At 37.3% G+C, this 13,060-nt stretch overlaps 5 protein-coding genes across 9 annotated transcripts in view; 3 read left to right on the plus strand and 2 right to left on the minus strand.

The window, feature by feature from the left end:
• Positions 1-1,547, minus strand: part of Pisd (phosphatidylserine decarboxylase) — a 4,406-nt gene extending 2,859 nt beyond the window's left edge. For both annotated transcript variants that reach the window (XR_001940696.1, XM_018539399.1), the window contains exons 1-3: positions 1,377-1,547; positions 1,079-1,319; positions 772-1,005 (exon numbers count right to left, since the gene is read on the minus strand). Coding sequence is in view for 1 of the 2 variants with exons in the window: in XM_018539399.1 (XP_018394901.1) it covers positions 772-1,005; positions 1,079-1,319; positions 1,377-1,411 (510 nt within the window). In the remaining variant the exon portion in view is untranslated. The remainder of the gene's footprint in view (positions 1-771; positions 1,006-1,078; positions 1,320-1,376) is intronic.
• Positions 1,548-4,108: 2,561 nt separating this feature from the next.
• On the plus strand, positions 4,109-6,308 carry LOC108773564 (ras-related C3 botulinum toxin substrate 1). 3 transcript variants are annotated; one of them, XM_018539408.1, is made up of 4 exons: positions 4,109-4,237; positions 4,305-4,816; positions 5,115-5,326; positions 5,900-6,308. In XM_018539408.1, exons 2-4 carry the CDS (start codon positions 4,438-4,440, stop codon positions 6,200-6,202), a joined length of 894 nt encoding a protein of 297 aa, XP_018394910.1. In that variant the 5' UTR covers positions 4,109-4,237; positions 4,305-4,437; the 3' UTR covers positions 6,203-6,308. The 3 variants fall into 3 exon arrangements, with proteins under 3 accessions (XP_018394910.1, XP_018394912.1, XP_018394913.1); XM_018539410.1 differs by having other exon boundaries at positions 4,327-4,816; XM_018539411.1 differs by having other exon boundaries at positions 4,344-4,816.
• Positions 6,309-8,072: 1,764 nt separating this feature from the next.
• On the plus strand, positions 8,073-8,757 carry LOC108773563 (LYR motif-containing protein 9-like). Of its 2 annotated transcripts, XM_018539407.1 has the most exons (3): positions 8,073-8,296; positions 8,480-8,572; positions 8,649-8,757. In XM_018539407.1, the coding sequence occupies exons 1-3, from the start codon at positions 8,171-8,173 to the stop codon at positions 8,682-8,684; spliced, it is 255 nt and encodes an 84-aa protein (XP_018394909.1). In that variant the 5' UTR covers positions 8,073-8,170; the 3' UTR covers positions 8,685-8,757. The 2 variants fall into 2 exon arrangements, with proteins under 2 accessions (XP_018394909.1, XP_018394908.1); XM_018539406.1 differs by lacking the exon at positions 8,649-8,757 and having other exon boundaries at positions 8,480-8,611.
• LOC108773562 (probable tRNA (uracil-O(2)-)-methyltransferase) lies at positions 8,694-11,210 on the plus strand. Its single transcript, XM_018539405.1, has 2 exons — positions 8,694-9,727; positions 10,189-11,210. Exons 1-2 carry the CDS (start codon positions 8,756-8,758, stop codon positions 11,071-11,073), a joined length of 1,857 nt encoding a protein of 618 aa, XP_018394907.1. The 5' UTR covers positions 8,694-8,755; the 3' UTR covers positions 11,074-11,210.
• A 206-nt stretch (positions 11,211-11,416) lies between these two features.
• LOC108773594 (zinc finger protein 236) overlaps positions 11,417-13,060 on the minus strand; it is an 8,206-nt gene continuing 6,562 nt past the window's right edge. Inside the window, exon 19 of the mRNA XM_018539448.1 lies at positions 11,417-12,725. Within this exon, the coding sequence (XP_018394950.1) occupies positions 11,569-12,725 (1,157 nt within the window). The 3' untranslated portion in view covers positions 11,417-11,568. The remainder of the gene's footprint in view (positions 12,726-13,060) is intronic.

Genomic DNA, 13,060 nt, shown 5'->3' on the forward strand with positions numbered 1-13,060 from the left:
TCTCTCTCTCTCTCTCTCTCTCTCTCTCTCTCTCTCTCTCTCTTGATGCAGTTTATTTCTTTTTCTTTTTCTCTCCAATATAAAAAGAAAAACAGGAAAGAGATAAAACATGCAACAAGAAAAATAAACTTTTAACACTCATGTAAGTTTGAATTAAGATAAGAAATTAGTTGTTTGTAATTTTTTACATGGTTATTTTCTTTTTTTTTTTTTCTTCAAAGTGAGAAGGAAAAGATGAATCGTATATGTTCAGCTAAATAGAAACTTATTAATCAACGTCTATAATAAATATTTACCATCAAAATTAAAACAAGTATAAAAGGCTATACAGAGTCATACGCTGTTAACCGAGCGCGGAAATTACAAAAAAAAATCTTACATTTAGATTCAATTCAAAGTCGAAAGGTGGAGTAAAGGAGTTAACCAGATTTGAAATTTGAAAAAATGTCTGTGAAGTTTAATGTAAAGTTTTAATTACACCAAGTGTTGGCTTTACCTCTGTTGGTGAAGAATGCTCTACATTTCAACAACTTCACCATCTCTAAGATATTTTTGTATTGTCGCTGATGATGGTCCAGATTAAAGGACCAAAACGTTCGACTTTGAATTGAATCTAAATGCAAGATTCTTTTTGTAATTTCCGCGCTCGGTTAACAGCGTATGACTCTGTATAGCCTTTTATATTTGTTTTAATTTTGATGTTTTTTTAAATTGTAAAGAGTTTGTAATTCAATTACTTTGTTTTATTTATTTATTTGATGAAATATTTACCATATTTGCATTCTGATCAATTGGTCTTGCATTATGCTTAAGCTTTCTCACAAAAAATTCTACCAGGTTTGGAAATGCAGATAGATCCAGCTCTATCTCGTCTAGATCGGCGTGAAAGATATTGGCGTAAAATCCATACAGTATTGGTCTGAGACCAATCGGCAATTCGATGCTCGTCAGCCAGCCCCATATTCTGCTGGTTGTCCTCAATGGCAAACAACAATAGCATGTTACCTACAGCGAGAACACTTTATACCTATATTAATTTTACATTCAACATGATAATATATAAATGGCTGTTCATTACCACAACGTCATTCAGCAATTCTGGCCCATCATCTACATCAATCCGATATCCATACTCGTGTAAATAATTCCATTGTGTTACTGCGAGCAGTGAGAAGCCTACTCCAGTTGGAACGACGAGTCGCCATCTCCGACCGATATTCCTGATAAATCTCACATTGACACTCGAAACAGGTCGCTTAACGAGCCACATTGGGCATTTTGACGTCACTTTCGGCAAAGAGCAACAATATTGGCAATCTCTGGAAGAAGTTAAATTATAGTGCAACAAGATCGCAATCAAATGTTAAGAAACATACTTGACAAGGAGACTCCGTATACGATTCCTGATCATCTTGCGGTTATTTTATCATTGTTCATTATTCAGCTCATAGTATGATGTAAACATTTGCTGTTGCAAATACAAGTAGGTCGCTTAGTATGTGTTGGTGTGCTCTCTTCTACGTATTACGTATGCATGCTTCCTTCAGCCAGACTATTGTGCTATTACTACATACGGTAACGCCATCTGAACTTTTCTCTCACTTAACTCTCTTAGGTTGTCGCCATGAAGGAAGATATAAGGAGACTCCACTCGGTCTCGCCAGTCTACAAGACATGAACCCATTTTAGGTTTCGAGTTCCGTTTCCGATTCTCGACACTCGCAGCGCTCGTGAATTTAGTAGTGCTGCGCATAATGAGTGCGAGTAAGAGAAATGATCATTTCTCTTACTCGCACTCATCAGAATCGGAAGCTGAACTCGAAACCTAAAATGGGTCCACTTTTATTTTACGGAGTGGAGTCTCCTTATATCTTACTTCCTGGTTGTCGCACACACCTTCCGAATTCTTTTGAACTCTTTATAATTCTGATTGACTGATTCTTGCTTTATGTTTTATGTTACTGTATTTCTTCTATCCTGTCCAGACTCTGTCAGTCTGTCTATAATCCAAATAATATCTTTCTAAAGCGATGTCTACATGAGATTTGAAGATATTAAAAATTAAGCCATCAGAATAATTAACAAATCATAGTGGATTGTTGTCCTGCCTTAAAATTTAATCGTAAATTAAATCGCTGGTTAATTTATTGAAACATTAAAGAAATCTGATTATAAAAAAGTATAAAATTAAATTATATAATATATATGTAATTTATAAATTAAAATTAATAAATCTCCCAGGTTAAGACAATTGAGCTATAGACTTTACAGAGTCATCATCAGCCGTAATTAAATTGTGAATTGAATTAAAAATATTTTTAAATTAATTTAATATATTGTAATTTATAAATGTATATACACACACAACACATTTATATGTGTATGTGTCATGTTTGTATGTATATTTACATATAAAGGGGGAATACAAATTTATAATTACAGAACATGATGAATTTTATTTTAATATAATAAAAAGTTTATAATGTATCTATATATACGCATTTTTTTATTTTTTAAGTTTCTTTTACTACATCATACTGTAATTATACTCAATCTCTATGGTCTAGAAAGAAAAAAAGAAAACATATAGAAAAATTAAGAAATTGTTTATTATTAAATCTATACGCAGTTTACTTACAAAATCGATAATATGCGATTTTAAACATGCTTATTGATAGAAAAATATCACTTGACTTCACTTTATTTTATTAACTTCACTGCACTTCACTTTACTTTTTTTCACTTCACTATCAATATCTACAACAATTTGCAGGACATCACTGACGAATAAAAGCATACGAACTTAATACTGCTGTTACCGCCAATTGCTACATAAACACTTCAACGGTTAAGAAAAAGACCGAAAATGAAAACATAAAGAATAAGTGAGAGAAAAGCTCAGATGGCGTTACCGTATGTAATGTCTCAATTTGCGCATGCGCGTTACGATTTTGGCTTCACATAGAATAGAGTTGCGCCTGTGCTATTACGGTTGGTCATCATTACGCGGTAAATCTAAATGGTTAAAAATGAAGTAAATTATGGTAGCTATTTTTGCATCTTTCGGTAACTTATGTATACTTTCGGTAACTATTTTTGCACCCTTTCACTGCACGGCACTTATTGCAGCCAAAATTTTAATTTAAACAATAACTAATTGTTTTCGCGAGAAAAAACAGGATTTCCTGTAGCCATATTTTAGAGCCAGCCGAAGTGAGTCGAGTGTAACCGAGATTGCACGAATGTGACTGGCTGCTGTGCAAAGACTTTTGTCCACCGGATGAGCACATAAGCGGGGAGCACAGACTTTTGCATAACGCATAAACCATATACATAAAGAATTTGATTGGTCCATTGACTCATGCATAAGAAAATGGACCAATGAAATTCCTTATGCACATGCTTTATGCGTTATGCAAAAGTCTGTGCTCCCCGTTATACCCTTATATAAATTTATAAATGCGCGCGCACTTTTAAATTAGAATATAATTATTTTGAAATTCGATTCTCTTCCACAGATGCAAGTTTACAATTATTTTATTTTATTGAACAAAGTAAGAGATAATTATTATCGATAATAGTAAGTATAATACACATTCTGTACGATTTGTTTACTGTTCTGAAATATTTGGCATATTTTACAAATCGAACTTTTTATGAATAGATATATTATTTAACGCGTTAGCTGAGACATTACATCAATAATATGATTGTAATTTCCCAGTCAACAATATAGGAATACTTTTTCTTGTAGCGATAAATTTTTGCCAGAAGAAAGGATAATAGTATAGTTGAGAGACGCGACGTGAGCCGCGCTTTTACGCACGTCAACTAACATGAGCACAGTCGCGACAGTCGCGTATGTGCTGGTATGTGCTGCGTGTGCATGCGTGTGTTTGCACTGGTTTGCACGCGACGCCACGCGACGCGACGCCGTGCCGACACCGGCGGCGGGCTGCGGCGGGCGCACAGTGCACCCCAGGAGGCGGGGGCGCAGTAACAGGTGGCTCCGCGTCGCGGCAGGTGAATCGTCGGACCAGCTTGAATTGGCTTTTTTGTGCGCTTTGGTGCGCCTTGGTGCGCTTCGCTCCGACCACGAACGGGTACTACCTCCGCTCGTTCGGCTCGTTTCCGTAGTCATCTTCCATTGTTTTCACGCTGCTTATCTCGGTCTTGCGTGCGCTCTTGCATTCACTCGCGCCCGCCGACCCGTTCGTGGAAGATTGCACTGACCCAGGTAGAGTATATAGACCTGAGCAACACCTGTTTGCCATTTCAATACTGCAGTGCTGTTCCATACGAAGGAATGATGCGACGACGTTACAGCTGGATGGCGCCTTGAGGTGAGGCTCAACGACGTCGTCTACGCCGAGGAGGCGGCAGTTACACACCGAGTCCCGTCACATCTGCGTCGACGGTACGCCTCTCGACAAACGTATGAAAGATCGGGGCTGTAGCAAAATCAAGAACGAGACAATGCCGCCGTCCTCGCACACCAACTGGACGAGGCCGTTGCTCAAGAGCGGACAGACAATGCAGATGCAGGTTGCTAGGCAGCAGCAGCAGCAGCCGCCGCCGCCGCCGCCGCCGCCGCCGCCGACATCGGTAACAACGACGACAACGACGACCTCGATGACTATTAGCACTGGAGCACAGAATCAAAACATAGCGGAGCATCCTGCAACACCACTTGACAAGAGAATCAAAGTAGTCCTAGTGGGCGATGGAGCGGTCGGTAAGACCAGCTTGGTGGTCTCGTACTCCACCAATGGTTTCCCTGGGGAATACGTGCCAACCGCATTTGACAATTACAATGGTGAGTGTATACTTTTTGCATTTATTCGCTAAGCAGTATAAACCTTTTGGATTATGATTTGGGTGGGTATAATGCTTTGTAGCTATATCTTGAATCAACACAAGTATGTATCTTGTGCATTTTTTAATGCATGGGGAACAAGATATTTACATTATTTACCTTTGCTTTTATCCTAATTGATTTCTTAATTGTAATTTTCATCATTTAACATTTTATTCCGAGCAAATGTTAGATAAGAGTACATTAATAGATAAGGATATATCAATTCAATACTAATATCTTTTTAATATCTATCCAGTGGTCGTAAATGTCGACGGACAACCGTTAAATGTCCAGCTATGTGATACAGCGGGCCAGGATGACTTTGACCCTCTGAGATCGTTGTGCTATCCTGAGACAGATGTGTTTCTAGTTTGCTTCAGTGTTGTATGCCCCTCATCTTATCACAGTGTGGCTTCCAGATGGATCAATGAAGTGAAGAAATACTGTCCTAATGCTCCAATCATTTTGGTATGATTTGTGTAACGATATTAGAAATCATGCAATAATAATTATAATACGTATTATAATTTTTAACAAAATATATATTATATTTCTACATTGATAGAAAAGCAATCATTAGCAACTTTTCAGTAGAGCATTTTTTAAGAACGTTTTACGATAATAAATATTCATCATTTTACTTTCTTTCCACACACTTTCAATTCATTATACACTGAAAAAAGTTGAAATATTTGCAAGTAAATGTTATGTATTATGTTGACATTTTCGGATTATCAAATAATTTGACTATAAATACGAAATATACATTTTTGTGAAATATGTTTCATTAATTATAAAAGAAATGAAATAGATGGTTTATTATTTGCTAGAAATAAAATTTTATTTCGCTATGTTCATTCTTAACGTCTATTATACGTCTATATTGTCTAAAACTATGTCATGAGTTTTTCAAAATTCAAACATTAATGCTCCAATTCTAATATTTTATTTGTATCAATCTTCTATTAACGCGACAGTATTATAAAATAATGTTATACCTGTATAAAATATAAATTATTCAATTATATTAAAATTCTATAGGTGGGGACAAAAAGTGACTTGAGATCGGACGTACGTTTGATGCTGCAACTGGCGCGATATGGACAGTCAGCAATCACTACTATTCAGGGCCATCAATTGGCGCACAGACTAGGCGCCGTCAATTATGTAGAGACGTCTGCATTAACGCAACACGACCTCAAGGAGGCCTTCGATCAGGCGATAGTCAGTGCCCTCAATACGCGGCGCGAAGGCGCCAATTTACTATACCGGCGTAGGAAGCCGCCCCCGTTATGGCGTAGATGGCTGTGTTGCTGGGAACGGTCGTCTTCGAGCGAGACCTAAACAATCCCTATTTTAAGTGATAGAATTCTATACTTTTTTAGAATCCCTCTGTGATCATAGGCGGTCGCTCTCCTTTCTGTCAGAATCATCATCCTTCAGCACAGCATACTCTGTAGCTAGCGTTGGTTGAGGATTATTTCAAAATAGAGCAGCTACTACTTTGTTATTTAGATTTTAGATTGGATGATTATTAATGGATACTCGCATTGAGAATTCAGAGCAACCCTGTTGTTATACGTGATGTTTTAATATAGTTTACTCATTTCATGTGTGCGTCATTCACATGCAATTTTTATATGTAAGTTAAATACGTTTTTATGCGTTCCACAAATTAATAAACTGCCAGAACAAAATGCCAAAATACGATGTTAGTAAAGTCACCAAAAGTAATGGTACTTAATTTGAAAGAAAAAGTAGGATCCGTCAATTAAGGGTTGCTCGTGGTACAGTTTACAAGTATGTGAGTGACTTTATCGCGAGAGAGTAAACGTTAATCCCGACAAATTCCCAAATTCCGACAGACAGAGCAAGCGAGTGCCGCCCTCGTAAAATTCCTGAAGCCGCATGGCATAATTTATTATAATATTAATCGTATTAATCATTATTTTTGTTACTAGCATAATAATTGGCTACTCGTTGGTTGTGATTTTCCATGTACGTAATATCCTTATTTCAATTATCGCGATAAAGAGATCGGTTGTTTCTCATTTTTCCCCAATCAAGGGATATTAGGTGGCCCCTTTTACGACTAGCATAGCGTATAACAATTGTATATTTTTTACTTGTTGCGACCTCTCGTATATATACATATATATATATATATATATATATATATATGTATATATATAAATATATATATTTATTTTTTAATATCTTTGATATATCGATATTTTAGAATAACGGTAGCTTTCCGGACACTTTTTGCAGATCGACGATATGATCGTGACATCACACATATAGAATTTATACAATAGCGTTCTAAGTTTTAATAATGGAACAATGGTATTTCGTAAAATACGATTTTTTTATATAAGCATATGTGATGTAGTAACGTTTGCATGAGCGATATCAACCGTATGAAAGAATATCAAATACAGTGAGAAAGATAAACGCGAGTACATATTCGACGAATAATGAATGTACTCGAGATTGCTAGAAAGATTGCTGTGATCTTACTTGAAATTTTCTATTAGTAATTCTATTATGTGTTGCACATATGGAATTGTATAAATAAGACTGCAGAAAAGATTCAAAGACTCTGCACACAGTATCGTAGTCTCAATCTGCTGTAACATTTCATCTCCATCACATGACATCATCAAAAATAAATTGTATATAAGTATTTATTCATCGAACAACAATTATAGATTTTGTGCGTGTCATTTATTATTTACTTTGTCAAGAAACATCGTGTTTGGCATAACTCTCTCCGTATCGTTAAAATGTAGAAAAATAAGAACTAAGTAATTGTATCGCTATTAGATAAGATACTAAAAAAGTTAAAAATGTGCCAATCATTCTTCTTAAGAAAATGTGCGTCATTATTAAGATTAGAGATAACATTTTTTACAGCTTGTCTTTTCAATTTTTCTGTATCTTATAACATTTTAATTTTTTTTAAATTTTTGTATCTTATTTTAATTTTTACTGATTAGTCTTTTTTTTTAATAATCATGTAATTGTTAACAAAAGATAGACGGTACAGAGTCATAATTTGTCATATGAATCTGTTGGCACAAATTTGTTTTTAAACGGACAATCACGAGTCATGCAGAGTCATGAGGCATGATATGAGGCAGCCGGCTCAGGGTCAAGCCCCGTCAGCCGCTGAAACGACTAGACGAGCGCGAGACACCATTGGTTCACTACGTCACTTTATACTGTTGCGCGTGCGCACGAGAAGCAGTCCGTTTATCATCACTGCTCCACGTGCGCCTTCTCGCTGCTCCTCGCGATCCCTGAGAAACGATGGCGAACCGAGTGGCCGGTATCGCGACGGTAAACACGCCTAAACAGTTGTATAAATATCTATTGCGCGAATGCGATAAACTACCGAGGCATACGCAACAATTTTACAAACACTCGGTCAAGCAAGTAAATATAAATGATTTTTTGATAATGATATTTAACAAGAAACTTAAAAGAATGTTAAAACTATGAGACCTTTTAACAGTTACTGCAATTTTTGTAAGAAAATTAAGTAGCTCTTTTGTAGCTCAAATTGTCTATTAATAAAACAAACTTGTTATTGGAGACAAAAACAATTTTTTCCCACAGAGTTTCAAGCAGCACGTCTCGGAGTCCGATGAGGAACGCATCCAGCAAATCATGGAGAAAGCATTACTAGATGCCAAATGGGTGATACAAAAGGTACTCTTGTCGTCGACTTGTATCAAATTCGATCTTTGAATCAGTAATAATTCCTGCCTTTTTCTTTACGCGACAGTACAATCAGCCAGGCGGTACTCCAACGCCCAAATGATAAATCGACACAAGTTGTAATTTACATTTGAAATACAATATATGTATAAATTGTAATATTAGGTAGAAAAAATGAGAGAAAATTTTGAGGAGGTTGTTAGTGAGGCCACTAATAGCAGTAACTTGCAGTTTTGGAAAGCCATTGGGATCTGGACGAGAAATCCTCATATTATTAATCGTCGGATTCTAGCATCCCAAGAGCTATTAACGGTCCAAGTCAGTTGTAATGTTGTGAATATTTTTGAACATGTTGAAAAGCTGAAAATCCAGCCTGAAGATTTTGAGTGTGACTCATCCTCGGGCGATATAAAATGTTTATTAGACACTTTAGGTATTGCAGAATATTGCCAAGTTCAAACACAGTATACAGATCCAATCGAGTCTATGAATGATGATAAGATTTATTTATGCGTGAAGAAGCTGTTGCCTCGAAACACACAAATATTCTCGCCTACGTTGGAACTGGTACTTGTTGACAAAGGATCGGTTAGTGTTACCAGTTTCTACAAACCGATTGTCCTAGGTAAACAATCTTTGGGTCTGAATACAATCTACAGGATACAACATCGCGAGTATGCATCTACGTGTATAAATGTTTGTAAATCGGACAATGATAATTATGGCAGAAGCTGCGATTGGCTCAAGTCTAAGTTCTTTCCACGGTTCTTGAAATGGATGGATAGTGAGAACGATAGCGTCGGTCAAAGAATCAGTTCCCTTAGTCTCATTTCCGTCGAGAAGTATACTTTGCTCTACAATCGGCTGAAAGACAAGTACGGCACGCGAATGGTAAATGTGTGGCCTGAGAACACTGACCCGTTCAAGTTCGTCTACGAGGACGTCGCGATTGCTACTTACCTGTTATTACTCTGGGAGAAGGAGAGGCTAGAAAGGAAGACACAGAAGCTGCAGTCATTTGTCGATCTTGGTTGCGGAAACGGCCTTCTCGTCTATATCTTGTCTAGCGAAGGTCACGCAGGGACAGGGATTGATTTGCGCAGAAGAAAGATCTGGGACTTATTTCCAGAGAGCACTCATTTACAAGTGTGTAACTATAATTCGCTGCAACCATTATTAAACTTGATCAAGTTTGGATATTATGTCAATCTATAATTAACAAATCTGTATTTCTTCTCTTTTGTTAACAATTTTTTGTAATCTTATGGGTAATACTTTTATTTCATATATATATATATATATATTAATATAAATGTATATATTATATAGAAATTGATAAACACTTTATCGCGACTGACATAATATTTATAACAACGCTAATATTCATTTCATCATACTAGTAATTATAATTTTAACTTATTTTAAGTATGTTAGTCCATAATTAAGCTCGCGTTCTTTCTTCGTTAACAATTTATTGTAATCTTATGAATACTTTTCATTTCATGTGTATTAATAACAGATAAATTGACTGACAAATTTATTAATGCTAATATTAATATTTATCACATTTAATTTAATTTTGTTTCAATAATCATATGGTATTGCAGGTTGATACAATCGTTCCTTCCTGGGATACAGTCTTTCCTAATGTAGACTGGATCATAGGGAATCACTCGGACGAGCTTACCCCATGGATTCCCGTGATCGCTGCGCGAAGTTCCTATGAGTGCCGATTCTTCTTGCTACCGTGTTGTGCCTATGAATTCGATGGTAGCAAGTATCGACGGTGCAACGCTGCCGAAAGCCAGTACTCAGAATACATGTCCTACGTTAAAAGCGTTTGCGAGGGCTGCGGCTTCCTCACATTAGTGGATAGATTGCGAATCCCATCAACTAAGCGGACCTGTTTCGTCGGATGGAAAAGAACTTGTGCGAAGGAGAATACCACGGCGCTAGATGCCGATATTCAGAGGATCATAAATGCAAGGTCTCAGGTAGAGAGTTCAAGAACTAAAGCGGGAGACGGCGAATTGTGGTCCACGAGCTTCAAACCGAGGGACTCGACAGAACAAACAAGGAATTGCACGCAGTTGGACAAAGGACTGATTCTCGAGATTGTCAATGTAGTCGTGGCACATCTTCTCCACGTGATTCGCAGGATATCGTTGGAGCGGAAACCCGGTAAAACGTGGAACGCCGGTGGACAGATCGGCATCGGTGAGATGGCGAAGCTGATCGCGCCCGAGATGCTCCAGCAGCTGCGAAACGAGTGTGGCGGACTACAAACCTTATTGAAGAATCACAGTCATATTTTCTGCGTCGCTCAGGGAAAGGTGCAGTTTAGGATTCCTGGCACCGTTGACAAGAAAAAAAAGAGGAGGAAAAACGGAAATGCTAGCGCACCTTTAAGAAAGGTGAAGCCTTGTTGGTTTCACAAGAACCATCCCGACGGATGTCCTGCTCTCGAAATCGACTGTGACTTTCAACATTGAGATCATCTGTTGTTTTGTAGTTCTATACCACCGAGTTTTATGTTGTACTTATCTATGTTGAATCAAACGTGCATGTAACAGTGCGTTTTATTTTAAATAAAAGAAAATAAATGTCGATTGTGTCGATGCTAAAAGGAAAGAAGAAAAAAAAAAAAAAAAAAGGAAATTCTCATACAACAGTTTTCATGTGATTCGGCAATACAAAATATAACAATAATCAACTAAAGAAAATTAAATTACTTTTCGAGTGCAGCATATTGTTACAACATTAGATACGTAAAACAAACATCACAGCTTTGATTTACTTAACGTTTGAAATCTTTCTATTTCTTCATATCTTTTCGTCACTTAAAAGCGTAGTATTCAATTATTAGTAAATTCGTTTGTGGCACGTTTTCAATTACAGTTCAAGTTAATTACATTACACATACTTACAAGCGATTTGCTTGCGAGAATCACAGGGTTAATTTTCTCGAAAGATTCCTTTGAAGACATTTATTTGAGAAAATCTACCACCAGTATGTCGTCCAAGTTTAGCAGCTTAGTATCTCCGCCTTGATTGTCTTGTAGAAGCGTGCCTAGCATCTGTTGGCCGCTCTTCAGCTTTTTAACATCGAGCATGACCATCTGATGGAAGCGTTTCAGATGTGTCTGTAAGTTGCATTTCTGCGTGAACAGGCGCTTGCAGTGTGGACAAGAGTATGGCCGATCACCGGTGTGGTGCTGCTGATGCAGATGCAGTGTAAATTTCTGCGCAAACGATTTGCCGCATTGCTCGCACTTGAATGGTCGTTCCCCCGTATGAATACGTTTGTGTCGTTCCAATTGATACGGCTTCATGAACGTTTTTCCGCATACATCGCACTCCTTGCTTGAAGTCTGCGCCGAAGCTTTCGTCATCGTTGTTGTTGTTGTTTGATCACTCGTTTTCGCTTCAAACACACCGACGCTATTTGTATCTTGAGTTTGAATTTGTATCATAGATACAGGAGGCGTACAATTATTCATTTGAATAACCGCTGTGTTGCTCATATCTGCGGTCGTCGTCTCCGCTGGCACTTGGCTGGTTATCACCACGTGATTGTTGTTACCCAAGTTACAAGTTTCATGAAAAGGATCTGGATTGACTAATTCGATTACGTTAGTTGACATGTCGGCGCCGGTAGCATCAGAACTGTTTATCGTCGATTGCGTCAGCAGGGTATCGTCCGTTTGAAAAGTGACCAAACCATTTGCCAACAAGAACTGTAGATTCGCCACCAGTTGGTTGTTTTCGTTCACAGACAATATCGAATTGTTATTGATTGTCGTCGTCGTGTCAGTGTGATTAAACGCGATTTGATTCGGTAGATGAACCGCGGTACCGAGATTCACTGTTTGCTCTAACGTGGGATAATCTGCCAAGGTTTGCGATGGCGCGATTTCATCGTTAATTATAGCAGTAGTCGTTGCTGTTGACGCATTATTAAGAGAACTGTTGTCGATTTTTTCGAGGCTGGCCGCCGCTTCCGCCACCGCAGCGATCTTAGAGTGTTTCGACTTGCGTTTTGTACCGCCCTTATGCTCCCTTGCGTGCTTCAACATATGTACTTTCTTATGACCCGAAGTGCGGAATCGAAGATCGCACACGAGACACTTGTACGGTTTCGAACCTTAAAAGGAGATTTAAGACGTATGATTATGCATTACCATTTTTCTCTCGAGCTAAAATTCTCACATATTATTTAACGTATGTAACAGTTGACTCGTGAATAATCACCTGAGGTGTTTCACATGTCAGTGAGAAAATGCGAATTGTAAAATATTGTTTTATATGAATATAGTTTAACATATTCAATAATTCATTTTGTTTTTTAATAACTATTGCTTATGAACTGTTAGATGTACAATTCCATTGAATACCAACAATAAAAAAGTGTTAAATCAATTAAAATTCTTTTTTTTCTTTAGAAATGCTATATTAAAATATAATATATATATATATATA

The sequence above is a fragment of the Cyphomyrmex costatus genome, unplaced genomic scaffold (assembly GCF_001594065.2).
Source record: "Cyphomyrmex costatus isolate MS0001 unplaced genomic scaffold, Ccosl1.0 scaffold214, whole genome shotgun sequence".
Lineage (NCBI taxonomy): Eukaryota > Metazoa > Arthropoda > Insecta > Hymenoptera > Formicidae > Cyphomyrmex > Cyphomyrmex costatus.